Below are 13235 nucleotides of genomic sequence, written 5' to 3' on the forward strand. Positions count from 1 at the left end.
TAAAATTATCACAAACTGACATGTCACTAATTACCTAAAAGAGTAATTCAAACATTCATTAATTAAGTTGTTGAAGTTCATCAATCACAGTCATTATTAGTTTATCATATTATATTGTGAACATTTTGTAGAACAAAGCTTCCAAAATAAGAAACCAATAGAAATTTAACCCAATTGAAACCTTAAAATGTTTCAAAGAAAAGTTACAAATGTGTTACATCATCAATGATTACTAATTTCCCTTAATAGTTTGGGGCTTTAATTTTTTTTAACTAATCATTACAAAGTCACACACGAGATAATATTTATCTATCTCTTTCTCTTAAAAAGAAGATATAAAATCAAAATTTAGATTACAAATTTAGTTAATTATGCATAATCATGTATCCAAGTTAAAGTACAATTCTTTTTAAAAAAAATAATATATTCTTAGTTCTTTTAAAAATTTGTGCTTCAAGTGTGATATTTAATCCTTTATATGAAATTGACCTTAGTTCAGTTAGTATTATTAATCAATTTATGTATTTAATATATCAAATTAGTCTTTATTTAATTTGTATTAAATACTTTTATTTAATTCATGTTTACATATAAAATGCCTCACATAAATTTTTTGCCTTAGACCTTAGACCTCAAATTATGATGGGCCGGCCCTGTCTGCTGCTACCACGATAGGAAGGCCAGATAGAAGCATCCCCTGTGCATCTTCATGATCACCATTTAAGACTCACCGTGCTCTTCCTCGATCTCTCACGCAATGGAACCAACCCACTTCGATCAACAACCTAAAATAGAAGTGTGATTGTTGCAGAACCTACATTTTTCAGTCAGTCAACGCTAATAGTGGCTTTGAAACATTATAGCTCAACCTAATATAGCAATATTTTAATAGATGATATAAATAAAGGACTTAATACTTGTAGAATTTAACGTCCTCCATATCATTCTCTCCCTCAATCTGCTCTTTTTCTTCAAATTTTATCCTTTGGACTTTTGGTAATCCCCGTCTCATTAAAAAGGTTCCATTTTCAAGATCTATAGGAAATCGGTACTCTTTGAACATGCAAGCAAGTAGAGAGAGAGAGAGAGAGTATATTTATATAGAAACTCATAAACAGATACTTCTTTAAAAATAAATATCAGTTTTAAGAAATAAAGAAGAAAGCGATTGAAGATTCCAAGTTAGCACATTTTGGAGCTTACCACAACCCCTCCTTCACATTCACTTTCTAATCATGCATGCAACTAGGAAAGTTAAGTGTAAACTCCCTTCATTGCCTATTTAATTAGGCTTACAGTAAAGAAACAAGCCAATCGATTTATTTCTTAAGAGTGTCACAATTTTTTCTTAAAAATACAGTTGTACTTTTCCCTAATTTACGATGGAGAGTAAGGTTTTTGAGTTTAACACTCACTGGATGCATGTGTAATTCATCAATTTCTGTTTTTTGGGGTGTGGGGGGAGAAAAAACCTTGTACACACTGCGATTGGCCAAATCTAATGCACAGTATTCTTTTTTATTGACCACAACTCAAGGTCTCCATAGCTAAAAAAATGCAAAAGTCCTCATGGAGAAAACCATATAGGCATTCCTAGTTTACAGAACAGATTAAATGTTCAGAAACAGTTATTACGATTTGAAAGTAGAAATGCAAATTAAGATGCTGCAAAATCATCTCCCCCATCACTTCAGTTTTGAGAATATCTTTGGTGCCGCCTGCATTGTAGAACCATGAGTTTAGCAGGAGGTGCAAGACAATATAAAATGAAATCATTCTCCACATAATTGAACAAATACTTACACATTTGTCAACACAAGACCAGTAATCAAAATATTGTCCAGTGCAATGCTTGTGCCCACTTTCATCTCCCTGGATCCTCTTAACACATGCCTGTAAAAGAGTAAGAGATGCCAATGTGACTTACCTCTCTTCCCAAATATTTACGTTATTTAACATGGCTTTTTCACTCAAGACTATATCAAATATTATGGTGAAGGACAATTTTTGCAAGCATATTACTCGGGTGACTTCAGTCATGTCATGCTGATGAACTAGGGAGTTGTCGGTTAAAAACAAAAAACATAAAAGGAAGCAAGAAACTTCCAAGTTTTCTTTATCGAAGGCTATGCATAAATTTCATATGAAAATAGGAGGCAGTTAAAACTGGCTTGCCCATATTTCACTTTTCCCCTCATGAAAATAATAAAACATTTGAGAATTCATGACTGCTTCTAGATTGTCTTTCAGTTTCCACTTTTGACAATTCACTTTAACAGGAAGCTTTAATATTCAAGCTTACTGAATTACAAATAATTTCCTTAATATGGTAGTCTACAAACACAAACCATGTAAGACTTGGACCATACTTATCCAAAAAAAAAATGTAAGACTTGGACCACACTAACAAGTGGAGTACTTTAAGACAAGCAGAGAGAGACTACCTCTCATGAAATATCCTTTCCTCTGTCACAAATTGTTCAGCTAGCATACCATTTTGGGAAGTCCCAAAATCTTGTCTACTTCAAAAGGTCAATGAACATAATTTTAATAACTTTCTTAATATGTTATGCAACTTGCTTTGCTTGAAAAGTCTTAAGATTTTTGCCATGTGCTTTATATGGTCTTAGTCTTCTTTTAAAATTAAAAAACACTAAATAATGTGACCTAAGAAAGTAGAATTTTGTATTATGGAAAAATAATTTGATAGGGAATATACAAGGTTTGGAAAAGACAAGACAAAAAGAAACAGTAATAATTATTAACTATAGTCCTCTAAATCAACATCCAGATATTCAAGTGCTCCTATAGACCATATGGAATGGATACTAGTCATCAAGCCCCATAAGCATCATTTTTTCTCCACAGGAATCACACCTTTTCTGACTGGCTTTCATAGAAATTTGAAGAAACAACAACAATAAAAAAAACCTAAGTTCCAAAACTTTGGAGGGGCTATGGACCCTAAATCAGCAAATCAAGGTCTGTTACATGTATTCTTCTCCACATTCTATCTTATCCAAAATTACACTCCCTATCGCTTGCTTGATTAAAATGTCCTTCACCACTTTCACTATTGTTATTTTAGGTATTCATCTACCTCTTTTCATTCCTTTGACTTAAACCAAACCATTCTTCCTCACTAGTGTGTTAATATCTCTCTTTACACATGACCAAGCCATCTCAAGCAACTAAAAGCCTAGTACATACTGATACACTCTTATTGGCTCACACAAATCGCAAGTAATAACTAACTCTTCATTATTTTGTCATTCTACATTTGACCAAGATTCAGGATTATCATTTTAAATTTTAACATCAACTTTCAATCTTACTTCTTTAAAGTCCTAAGAGACTAAAAGAAAAGGTTAATAACTTTCAAATGTGTGCCCACAATCTACAGGTAAATACAAATATAACATGAGACATATTTAAGTAAGAAATTCTAAATTCCAAGTTCTAAATATATTGTGAAAGGGTTTAGGTCATAATTTTAATATTGTTAATAAGACAGAATAATAAACTATACTACAAAGAAAGAAAGAGACAGTATAGAATCAAGAGAATTTATAATTTTACTAACCTAACTATGATTTTTTTTTATAACCATATAAGAGTAAATACTTAATAATAAGATTAAATGCCTATCAAAATTCTAGTCTAGCATTATGGTACATGATGTAATGCTGAAAATTTGTGGAAAATCCAATGCACTAATAAGAAACTTATTTCTAAACTCCATAGATGTAAGCTCCAATTACAAAGATCCACAACATACCTGATATTCAAGTAATGGCTTCACACACTTTGGCTTGCAAAGCTCTTCAAAATATTTCTTCTGATCAACAGGTTCCTCTTCCGCCCTAAGCATACGAAAAATACTTAGAAAGTATACAAAATAAAGAAGAAGACAAAAATCCCTGATAAGAGACATAAAACCAAAAGACCAAGACATAGGATAAAAATGATCATATGATCTTCATTGCTGTATATTTATCTTCCACGAGTGATTTCAAAGGGAAGGAACCACAAGTAATCTCAATCTCCAAAATTGATTACTTTGTATCTTACTCCAACTCCAGAAGTTTTTATTTTTTAATTTTCTGGTAACTAACTCAAGACATTTTCCATTCTCAATGTACCATCATTCATCTTCTTCTATGAAGAACATGTGTTTATTTTCACTTTTCTGATCTGTTGCTATGTTTACTATATACAAAAGAGTACTAATATATTGCTTCATATTTCTGTAAACAATTGCAATTTCAAGATTATCATTACTTGAATATGTAAATTAGAAAAATATCACATAAGATTGACTACAGCCTTATTTTAGATATATTGAAGGAAATATTTCTTTAAAACAAAAAATTGTGGTCTTCCAAAATAATATATTCGTAAATTTTCTCACTTTATTGTCTGAATTTCCCTAATTTTCTAGAATGATCCAAAGGTACCGTGTGTCAAATCATACAACGCTAATGTTGTGTTTGGATGAAGAATTTCGAGGTGGAGTTTTACTCAAAAATTATAATGTGGAGTTCCAAATGATGATTTTTGGCACAATTATGAACTTAGAATTTACGAATTATATCAACATTACTATTCTCATATCACCCTCCATCATACTCTTCACACTGCCAACACTAATTCATTACCCCGCCATCACCACCTTCACTGCTATTTTCACCCCCTAGCATCATCACTTATACTGCCATTATTGTCTCAGCCAACACCACAATTCCAGACCACCACCACCACCAAATCATTGGCACATTAACATCATTGTAATAACTACTATAATACTCCTATTTCTTAAAATTCAGAAACACACATCAAAACTTTTTTTTTTTTGGATAGGTAAGCTATGCATGCACCTAGTGGGTCTTGACCCTTGAAACACCACCTCACCCTTCACCAGCACTTGCATGGGAAAGAGGTGCTAGTTGAGCTAGAGCACATTGGCTCCAAACAATATTTTTTTTTAAAAAAAATTAATAATTTTATTAAATAGAGGAAAGCTTAAGTAATAAGTATACAAGATTTATATGCAAACTTTCCTAACAAATTACAAGGAGGAAAAATTAGGCCTTAAAAGAAAATATTAAGCTCTAAACAATTTAAATTGACAGAAATGAAATTCCCATCAATTTACTTTTTTTTTAAAAATCGCATCCATTTAAATCCCATCATTTTGAAAATGCTAAGAGTTTTTCAAAACTCGTCATCCAACCACAACATAAGGTATTATGGTTATAGCTATAAAAGAGAGAATAATATTTCATCTCTTCCTTTGGTTTTAAGATTTGATTACATTCATACTACCTTGACAATAACTACACTTCCAAAATTGTCATACAGAGTGCCCTACTACAACTAAGCACAACTCTTTTCCTAAACTTCAAACTTTCAAGTGTATTTCTCAATTATGGTTGCAAAATTTTCCACCAAGACCATCTTAATTCCTCTCTTATTCTGTACTATGTAGTGGAAAAATTAAAAGTATTAAAATAATAATAAACAAGCTTCCAAAGCATTCTAAGGGGTCAACAAATGCATTAATATCAATACAAACAACACTACAACATATAATACAGTGGTAACTGTCAAGATAAATTAACAACCACATCCTACAATCAAAAGAAAATTTAAAAAAAAAAATAGTGCATAAATAGCCAAACATCTATTGCTTTATAATTTCATATCTCTAAAAGAACATTGGAGATTATAGCTCAATTTACACCAAAACTTTGTAATCAGCAGTCTTGACCGCACTTACAATGTACCCCCAAAAAACAAATTAAAAATGGGAAGATAGCAGGTAATATGGAGAGGAATAGATTGAAAGAAGAAAGACTATATGATTTATGATTATATGAAGATCAAGTCAAGGTATCTAATAATTCACTAACTATAGATTCTTCACTCTAGTGGGGAACAGATTGATGGGAAAGACAATATTCCATGTCATGTGAAAGAATAGTAAGAGTTGAGTAAAATCAGCCCAGAAGCAAGGACTACGCGATTGTCATTAGTATTTGCTATATGCGTTCAGAGATATCTCATATGTCTCAAGCAGTTACAAAGAAATATATATTTATATATAAGAGAAGATTTTAGGCTCGGCAAGGCATATGCCAAAAGTAACCATACACAACCTCATGTCAGTTAAACACACTACCTAAACTCCATTATTAACAAAACTAATGCATCAGAAAATGTACCCATCAATAGTTTTACATCATGTCAATGTCAAATCGGCAAGAGAGCTGGAGCAAACTAGAAAGGCATATAATCGTAGAGAATCATATATAAGAATCACTGAAGCTGAGTTGAAGTGTATACATAGAAATTGCACTTACATAGCAATATATGGACAAGTCAAACAACAACTCAGAGCACAGAGAAGCCTACTGGGTCACCTCACCTGACTCTGCATTGCAAATAACAAAAACCAACAACCCAGAATCTCTCTTAAATCATACCATCAACAAAAATATTCAATCAAAAAAAAAAAATTGTACCAATTTAAAGATTTAAGGAAGACCATTCAAAATTCCTAATATTAAACACTCAGCAAAAAAAAAAAAAGCTCTACTTTTATTTAAAAGTAATTATTAATTTGACAAATCAATTCACAAAAAAAAAAATCATTTCATGGTGTTTATGCAATTTCAGAATCATTATGACCAAGTTTTGAATTATTGAATAAAAAAAACTGTGTCTAAAGTAATTTGTAAATATTGACTTCTGATAACAGTGATATAGAAGAATAGATCAAAACCCAAGACATCATAAGAAAAAACATGAAAACAAATAGAAGCTAGTTTGAAACATAAAAACCTAGGTTTACAACAGGAACAGATCGAGCAACTAGGTTAGAATATTCAAAAAAAATAGAAGAGATCTGAATAAAATAAAAATGAAGAAATACGAAATAAAGAGTGAAATGGAAATTGGAACTGAGCTTAATCACCATCGGAAATGAAAGGAAAGTAGTTTCACCTTTGCGTATAGAAGCTTCTGTCTGTGTGCGTGTGTGTGTCTCTCTCTCTCTCTCGATCTCAGATTCTCAAAGAGTCAAGACTATAAAAGAGGGCAACTCTAACTCACCTGTGTCTGCGCTTATGTTTTTTTTTAACTTTTTTGGTTTCAGCTTTTGGGCTTAATTCTGTACTTCCAAGGCCCATGTCTAACTGCAACTTGTGAGATCTTTAGCCCAATTCATCCCACCCCCTCTACTTGAGACCAAGAGTGTTATTATGGTAAGAGGCTATACAATTAGGTTAAAAAGCTGAAACTTACATGTTATTACAAAGGTAATTTTATAAGCACAAATGTCACTTAATACCGTTTGAAAATATTTGTGCTTTTATTTCCTTCTCTATCTTTGATTACTATTTATCTATCATTGACCACCCCGATACTCCCTCATGCATAGAATTGTCATAATGAAGTAACTATAAGTCTTTTGTAGTCAAGACAGGTTATTGGGAGGAAGCAAATGACTTAGAAGAGTAAGAAACTTTCAAACGATGTTAAGTGTCATTTATGCTTAGAAAATATGGATATTTTGAAAAATTTTGGTAATACTTGGTATTAGCCCAAACCTTAAAAAGTGATTTTTTTTTTTTTTTTACCATTTTATAAATATGTGGAACATATAACCTTTTATATGAATAAATCACAAATTTTTATTTATAGTACCAACCCTTTTTAAGTCCAAAAACACTAGTTATTTTGCTAAGAATAATTACAAAAGGAGGGAATCAGACCCTTCAATATCCTAATACTAAAGGAAGATATGGGAATCATTCCATGAATGTTAACTAAAAGATCCCATTAATTAGCTACATTAGAGGCAACAGAATTAGCCTCCCTAAAGGTATAGTTAGCCAACCACTCATCAAAAAAATTTTAAAAAATTTTAAAAAATTGTCTTTATAATATCACTTCTTCTTTTTTTTCTTTTTTTCTTTTTTTTTTTTTTTTGAGAAAACAGAAAGTGCTTAATATTAGATGGACAAAAAATTTCTGTCAAGTGTTACAAGGTTGGTTGCATCACAATGGATGTCTTCTAACCAAATTTGTGGTTCAATCACATGTTTCGCCCACTTGGCCAATTTATCTGCTACTACATTTCCACTTTGTTTAACATGTGAAAAAGAAGCAAATCTTAAGTTTGATGCTATAGTCTGTGACTCCTCAATAATGTGACCATAAGAAGCCAAACAAGGTGGCTCAGAAATGAGTTGTTTTAAAACAACCTCAGAATCTCGCTCAAAAGCTACCTCATGGAGCCCAATTTCTAGAGCAAAGGCAACAGCTCTTCTGCAAGCCAAGGCTTCCAATTCATCCACTGTTGAAGGTAATTAAGCAAATTCTTCTGAGAGTGTTGCAATTACTAGACCAGCTGAGTCTCAGATCACAACTCCCAATCTTGCAGAATTAATGTCACAAAATAATACTGCTCCATCACAGTTAGCTTTGTATTGGTGAAGCGAAGTAGAGAGCCAATGAGTAGGATGAGCAACCAAAGGTGATGACAGAGGGGTGGGGTGTCTTTATAATATCACTAATTGCCTAGTCATGAGGATGGGAAGAAAGATGGCGTAAATACATTTTTAGTCCCTACATTTTGGTTCTATTTCTATTTTGGTCCCTACATTTTCATTTTACCACTTTTAGTCCATAAACCAATTAATGCGTGACATTTTAGTCCCTACCGTCACCTAACTAATAGCAAATGCTAACGTAGCTAACAGCACAGTAAAATAATAATTAAAAAATATATTTTTTCATTAAAAAATTGTCACGTCAATATCTAAATTAATTTTAATTAAAAACAAAAAATTACATGAATTGAGATCTAAAACTTGTTCTTCAATATTCTTTTTAAATCAATAAATAAACCCAGCAAAGACATCAAATCCGAAATCAAAGAGAACCTAGATCGAATATCAAGGACATCAAACCCACCAACGGCATCAAACCGAGAATCAAAGTACAAACCCAACAACGACATTGTCCTTTATTTGAAATCCAAATAAAAAACATTTTCTCATCAGCAAATAAAAAACATTTTGGTCATTGCTCATCCACTAGATTCAACTTACTAAAGCTCACTCTTGTCTAAAATGAAGCTCTCTTTCATATAAAGCTCTCTCTCTCTCAGATCAAGATCTCTATCTCTATCTCTATCTCTCTTTTTGGGCTTTCTCTTTGGATTCGGGTTTAGAGAAAGAGAGGGTGGGTGCTAGGTTTGACTGGGTTTGCTAGGATCTGGCCACTGACCCACATAACCTAGTCTCAAAAATCCCCAAATTTGAAAAGCTTGAAACTCCAACACCACTCCCACGGCCTCAATCGGCATCCCCAGCCCGACAAAGGAGTGTTCAACGAAAGCCTTCTTCTTCCGTCGTTGAAGTTAACTGTTACTGAAGCAACAGAAAGACTTTGAGCCTTCTTGTTATACACAAACAAAAGACAAATTTTTGCTTAATTGAAGGTTTCTGAAGAAGAAACCTCTCCTGCGTTGTTGAAAGTTCACTAGTGATTTTAAATATTGACTTGCTTGGTTTGGTGTGACTGTGAAGTAAAAGAGAAATCTTTGAGGGATTCTTGGCTTCTTTAAGTTGGCCGAAAGTTGCTCTTGGAGGTTTGTTAGAAAATTTTGTTTTGTCAGACTTTTGCTTTTGTTCATTTGATTTTTTACCTTGAAATTTACTCTGATTGTTGTTTTGTTTTGAAGATGAGCCATATACCAAAAATTTGATATGGGAGCTTAAGTTTATTATTTTTCTTTTTTCAAGTTGGTGGGTGCTGGGTTCGACTGGGTTCGTTGGTTGGGATTGCAGGGTTTGTTGTTGTTGTTGGTCTGATCGGTGTGGGTTTGTTGTTGTTGGTTTGGGTGTGGTTTGTTGTTATTGGTTTGGGTGTGGTTCAGTCTAATCTATTTTGTTGTTGTTGATGTTCTTGATTCTGGGTTTGATGTTCATGTTCTTGATTCTAGGTTTGTTGTTCTTTGATGTTCATGTTCTTGATTTTTGGGTTTGTTGTTGTTGATGTTCATGTTCAATTTTTTGTTCTTAATTTTTTTTTTAATTAAAATTAATTTAAACGCTCACGTGGCAATTTTTTAATGCAAAAATAGTTTTTTTATTATTATTTTACTGTGCCGTTAGTCACGTCAACATTTTTTTGTTTGTTGGGTGACGGTAAGAACTTAAATGTCACACGTTAATTGGTTTAGGGACTAAAAGTGGTAAAAATAAAATGTAGGAACCAAAATAAAAAAATTAAAAAAAAAGCTCCAAAATGTAGGGACTAAAAGTACATTTACGCCAAGAAAGATTGTGTAGTGGAAAAAGCATGTTTAAAGCATCGCCTTCACAAATCACGTGTTTGAATCCCAAAGGTTGCTTCTACTAGTCTCACATTACCTGCACAATCACGTGATTTGGTCAATTAATGTATATTCTATTAAATTTCCAAACTTAAGAGTAAAGATCAAGGGTTGGGGTTCAAGCCTCCAGGAGGAAACTTCACATACATATACACTTAAATTAGGCTAAAGTAGAATTTTATCTTAAAAAAAAAAAAAAGCACTTTCCTTTGATTTTGTCTATCATTCTATTCCTACTCATCCATTGTCATAACATAGCATATTGATGTGAATAATATGGAATCTATTTCTTCCTCTCTTAGTACTTGCAATTTAGATTTTGCCAATTACACTATTTTGACCCACTCTATTATTGATATAAAAGTCACTTTATAAAATATAATGGACCAAGAGGAACGTGCCTATAATACTTTTACTATTATGCATTTTATGAATAGGTGAGTTAGGGTTTCTTCTTCAACTTCGCATAAAATATATTACCTTTTTGTTTTATCAAACTTCTAGAGATTTACCCCTATAAGATATATGAATGACACTAACTTGACCCACATCTTGTTTTCTCTCACCAAATACTCAACCTAATTTTGTGGAGAGGGCATTATTCATGTGTGACATTCTTCTTATGCCAAAGGCCTCCCACACATTCTGGTTTGCAAATATCATCTCATGCCCATTCTCCTCTTTCTTGCTCCATAATAAGTCTTTAAGGAGAGTCAATGTTATCGCATGTTTTTTTGGAAAAATTAAGAGGTGAAATTGCATATATGGGAGTTATTGTAGTTATTATTTTGATAAGACAAGTTCTTGAAGAATGGGAGAGATTTTTTTTTTCCAACCTTTAACTTTTTGCTATATCTTTTGTTTATGTGAGACATTATGTATTGCTATTTGTTTTGAGTTGTTTGTGTGAGATATTATGTATGTTTGTGGTGTTAGAACTTAGAACTTGGTATTTGTGAGTTGTAACTTTTAAATTTTGAACCTTATTTTTGTATTTTTATTAGTACTTTGCCTTTTATTAGCAATTTGGGTCAAAAATTTACTTTTGTTTATGATTCTTTAATATGTATTATGAATTATAATATAGGTAATTTTTAGTATTTTTTTAATCAAAAAGTAGGATCTTATGATTCTCAGGCCAATCCTACGATTTGATCTCTAAACCCTCTCATTGATCCTATGTAAGACCTTGATCTAAAATCATGATTAAAATAAGAAGGGATTTCATATTTATTTTTATTGATTTTGGGCATTTTTGATACAAATAATGTTAGTTTAAAACTTATTTGGTACATATCAAGCATTATAAATCCCCTATCACTACTCACTATGTTGATATGACTACATGACGTGATATTTTTATGTTTTGAGTGGAACTCATGGGTAGCTCCACTTGAAGCCCAAAGGTTCAAAAGAATTTCCTGAACCTAACAAAAAATATTATTGTGGTGGGCCTTTTGTGCGATATTGGGCTAGGCTGCTTCTTGCCGTGCTAGGCCTAAGGTGTTCTAGATCAGGGAGTTGGGACCAGTCCAATTGCAACCCACCTTGGTCCAGCTTGTATGCAAACTATGCCCCATTTCGCCAAGGCTTAGATCACATGCCCCTGGCAGGCAGAGCTACAATGGTAATTACGGCAAGCAGATATAATAAAGATAATAACAGAGATTTGTTCACCATTTAGACAAAAGTAAATAGTGGGTCATTACAAGAAACACGTATTTTACGAGATAGCAACACAAATATATGTAGAACGGGTGTTAATAAGCCTATTGAATCACAAAGAAATATCAATCTGCCGTGCGGGGTTATGTTACGGGGTCTAAGTCAAGAAGGAAGCCATTTCCTCAATGCGAATAATCTCTACGGTAAAGAAATTAACTGCTTTGAACGAATGGGCCTAAATGATTTGTGCCCAGAAGAGCCTCTTACCTTTAGCAGAAAGCGTGGTTTGAGAGAGAGAGGGGGAAATCATCCTATTCGGAGCATGTCTGCTATGCTATTCTCTGTTTTTTTTTTTTTTTCCTTTTCTCTCCGATTTTTTTTTCTTTTTCTTTCGTTTTTTATCTCTTCCTTCTTCTTTTTTACTTAGTCGTTGTGGTTCTCTCCTTTGAGATTATCGTTTCCGTCCTCCCCCCCTTGTGCACAGTAGGGGTTCCTTATATAATGTTTGTCGCAGCTGGTTTTTACCATTTTAACCCCTAACCGTCTTTGTTTGGTGTGAGCGTCCTTGCCGACCATTATTGATTGGCCAGTCGCCCAGCCAGTGTTACTTATCTGTGCTAGCCGCGTCACTCCACCTCACTAGACAAAAAAGACTATTTTGTTTATTTGCTTGTCGTGGCATTCTTACCTGCCACGATGTAAATACTCTCTTTCTCTCTTTCCTTCATGACATGCACCTAGTGGTTCCAACTCAGCTTTGCTTCTTTTAGGTGGTATGTCATCCCAGCAAGACACTACCTCCAAAAGAGCTTGAGTAAAAAACACGAAAATAGGTTTTCCCCCTTCCCCACCGCCAGACCATGCCCTTTTACCTCTGACCCATAACCCATCACTTCTTGTATTGGCTGGGTACGGCTTGGTAATGTCTAGGCCTTGAACGTACCTTACTTCCATGTTCGTCTAAAATATGTCTACTACTCATGCGCTTGCTGTGGTTTGAAGGTCCATCTGCCCATTTTGTCGTTCGTCCTTGACTTCTTACAGCGTGGGTTGCTTTCCTAATTTCTCATTCTTTATGGCTTGCTAGGCTTTGCCCGATTGTGGGCTTCCTCTCTTTCGTGCCATTCTCCGTGCTTTATTCTTAGAGTCTTGTTGTTACTTCCTG

At 33.3% G+C, this 13235-nt stretch overlaps 1 protein-coding gene across 1 annotated transcript; it reads right to left on the reverse strand.

Moving 5' to 3' along the window:
- Positions 1-1488: 1488 nt before the first annotated feature.
- Positions 1489-7124, reverse strand: LOC142643522 (cytochrome b-c1 complex subunit 6-1, mitochondrial). Its single transcript, XM_075818181.1, has 5 exons — positions 7006-7124; positions 6363-6433; positions 3779-3863; positions 1804-1893; positions 1489-1718 (listed from the first exon to the last, which is right to left on the reverse strand). Coding segments are annotated over exons 2-5 (210 nt in total). The 5' UTR covers positions 6365-6433; positions 7006-7124; the 3' UTR covers positions 1489-1685.
- Between the last annotated feature and the right edge of the window lie 6111 nt (positions 7125-13235).

This window comes from Castanea sativa, chromosome 7, assembly GCF_040712315.1.
Source record: "Castanea sativa cultivar Marrone di Chiusa Pesio chromosome 7, ASM4071231v1".
NCBI lineage: Eukaryota > Viridiplantae > Streptophyta > Magnoliopsida > Fagales > Fagaceae > Castanea > Castanea sativa.

Excerpts from the sequence above, each read along its gene's own strand:
- LOC142643522 (XM_075818181.1), bottom strand. Across the intron at positions 1,894-3,778 it reads AGCCATTACTTGAATATCAG|GCATGTGTTAAGAGGATCCA; the intron begins GTATGTTGTGGA and ends ACTCTTTTACAG. Across the intron at positions 1,719-1,803 it reads GGTCTTGTGTTGACAAATGT|GCGGCACCAAAGATATTCTC; the intron begins GTAAGTATTTGT and ends TCTACAATGCAG.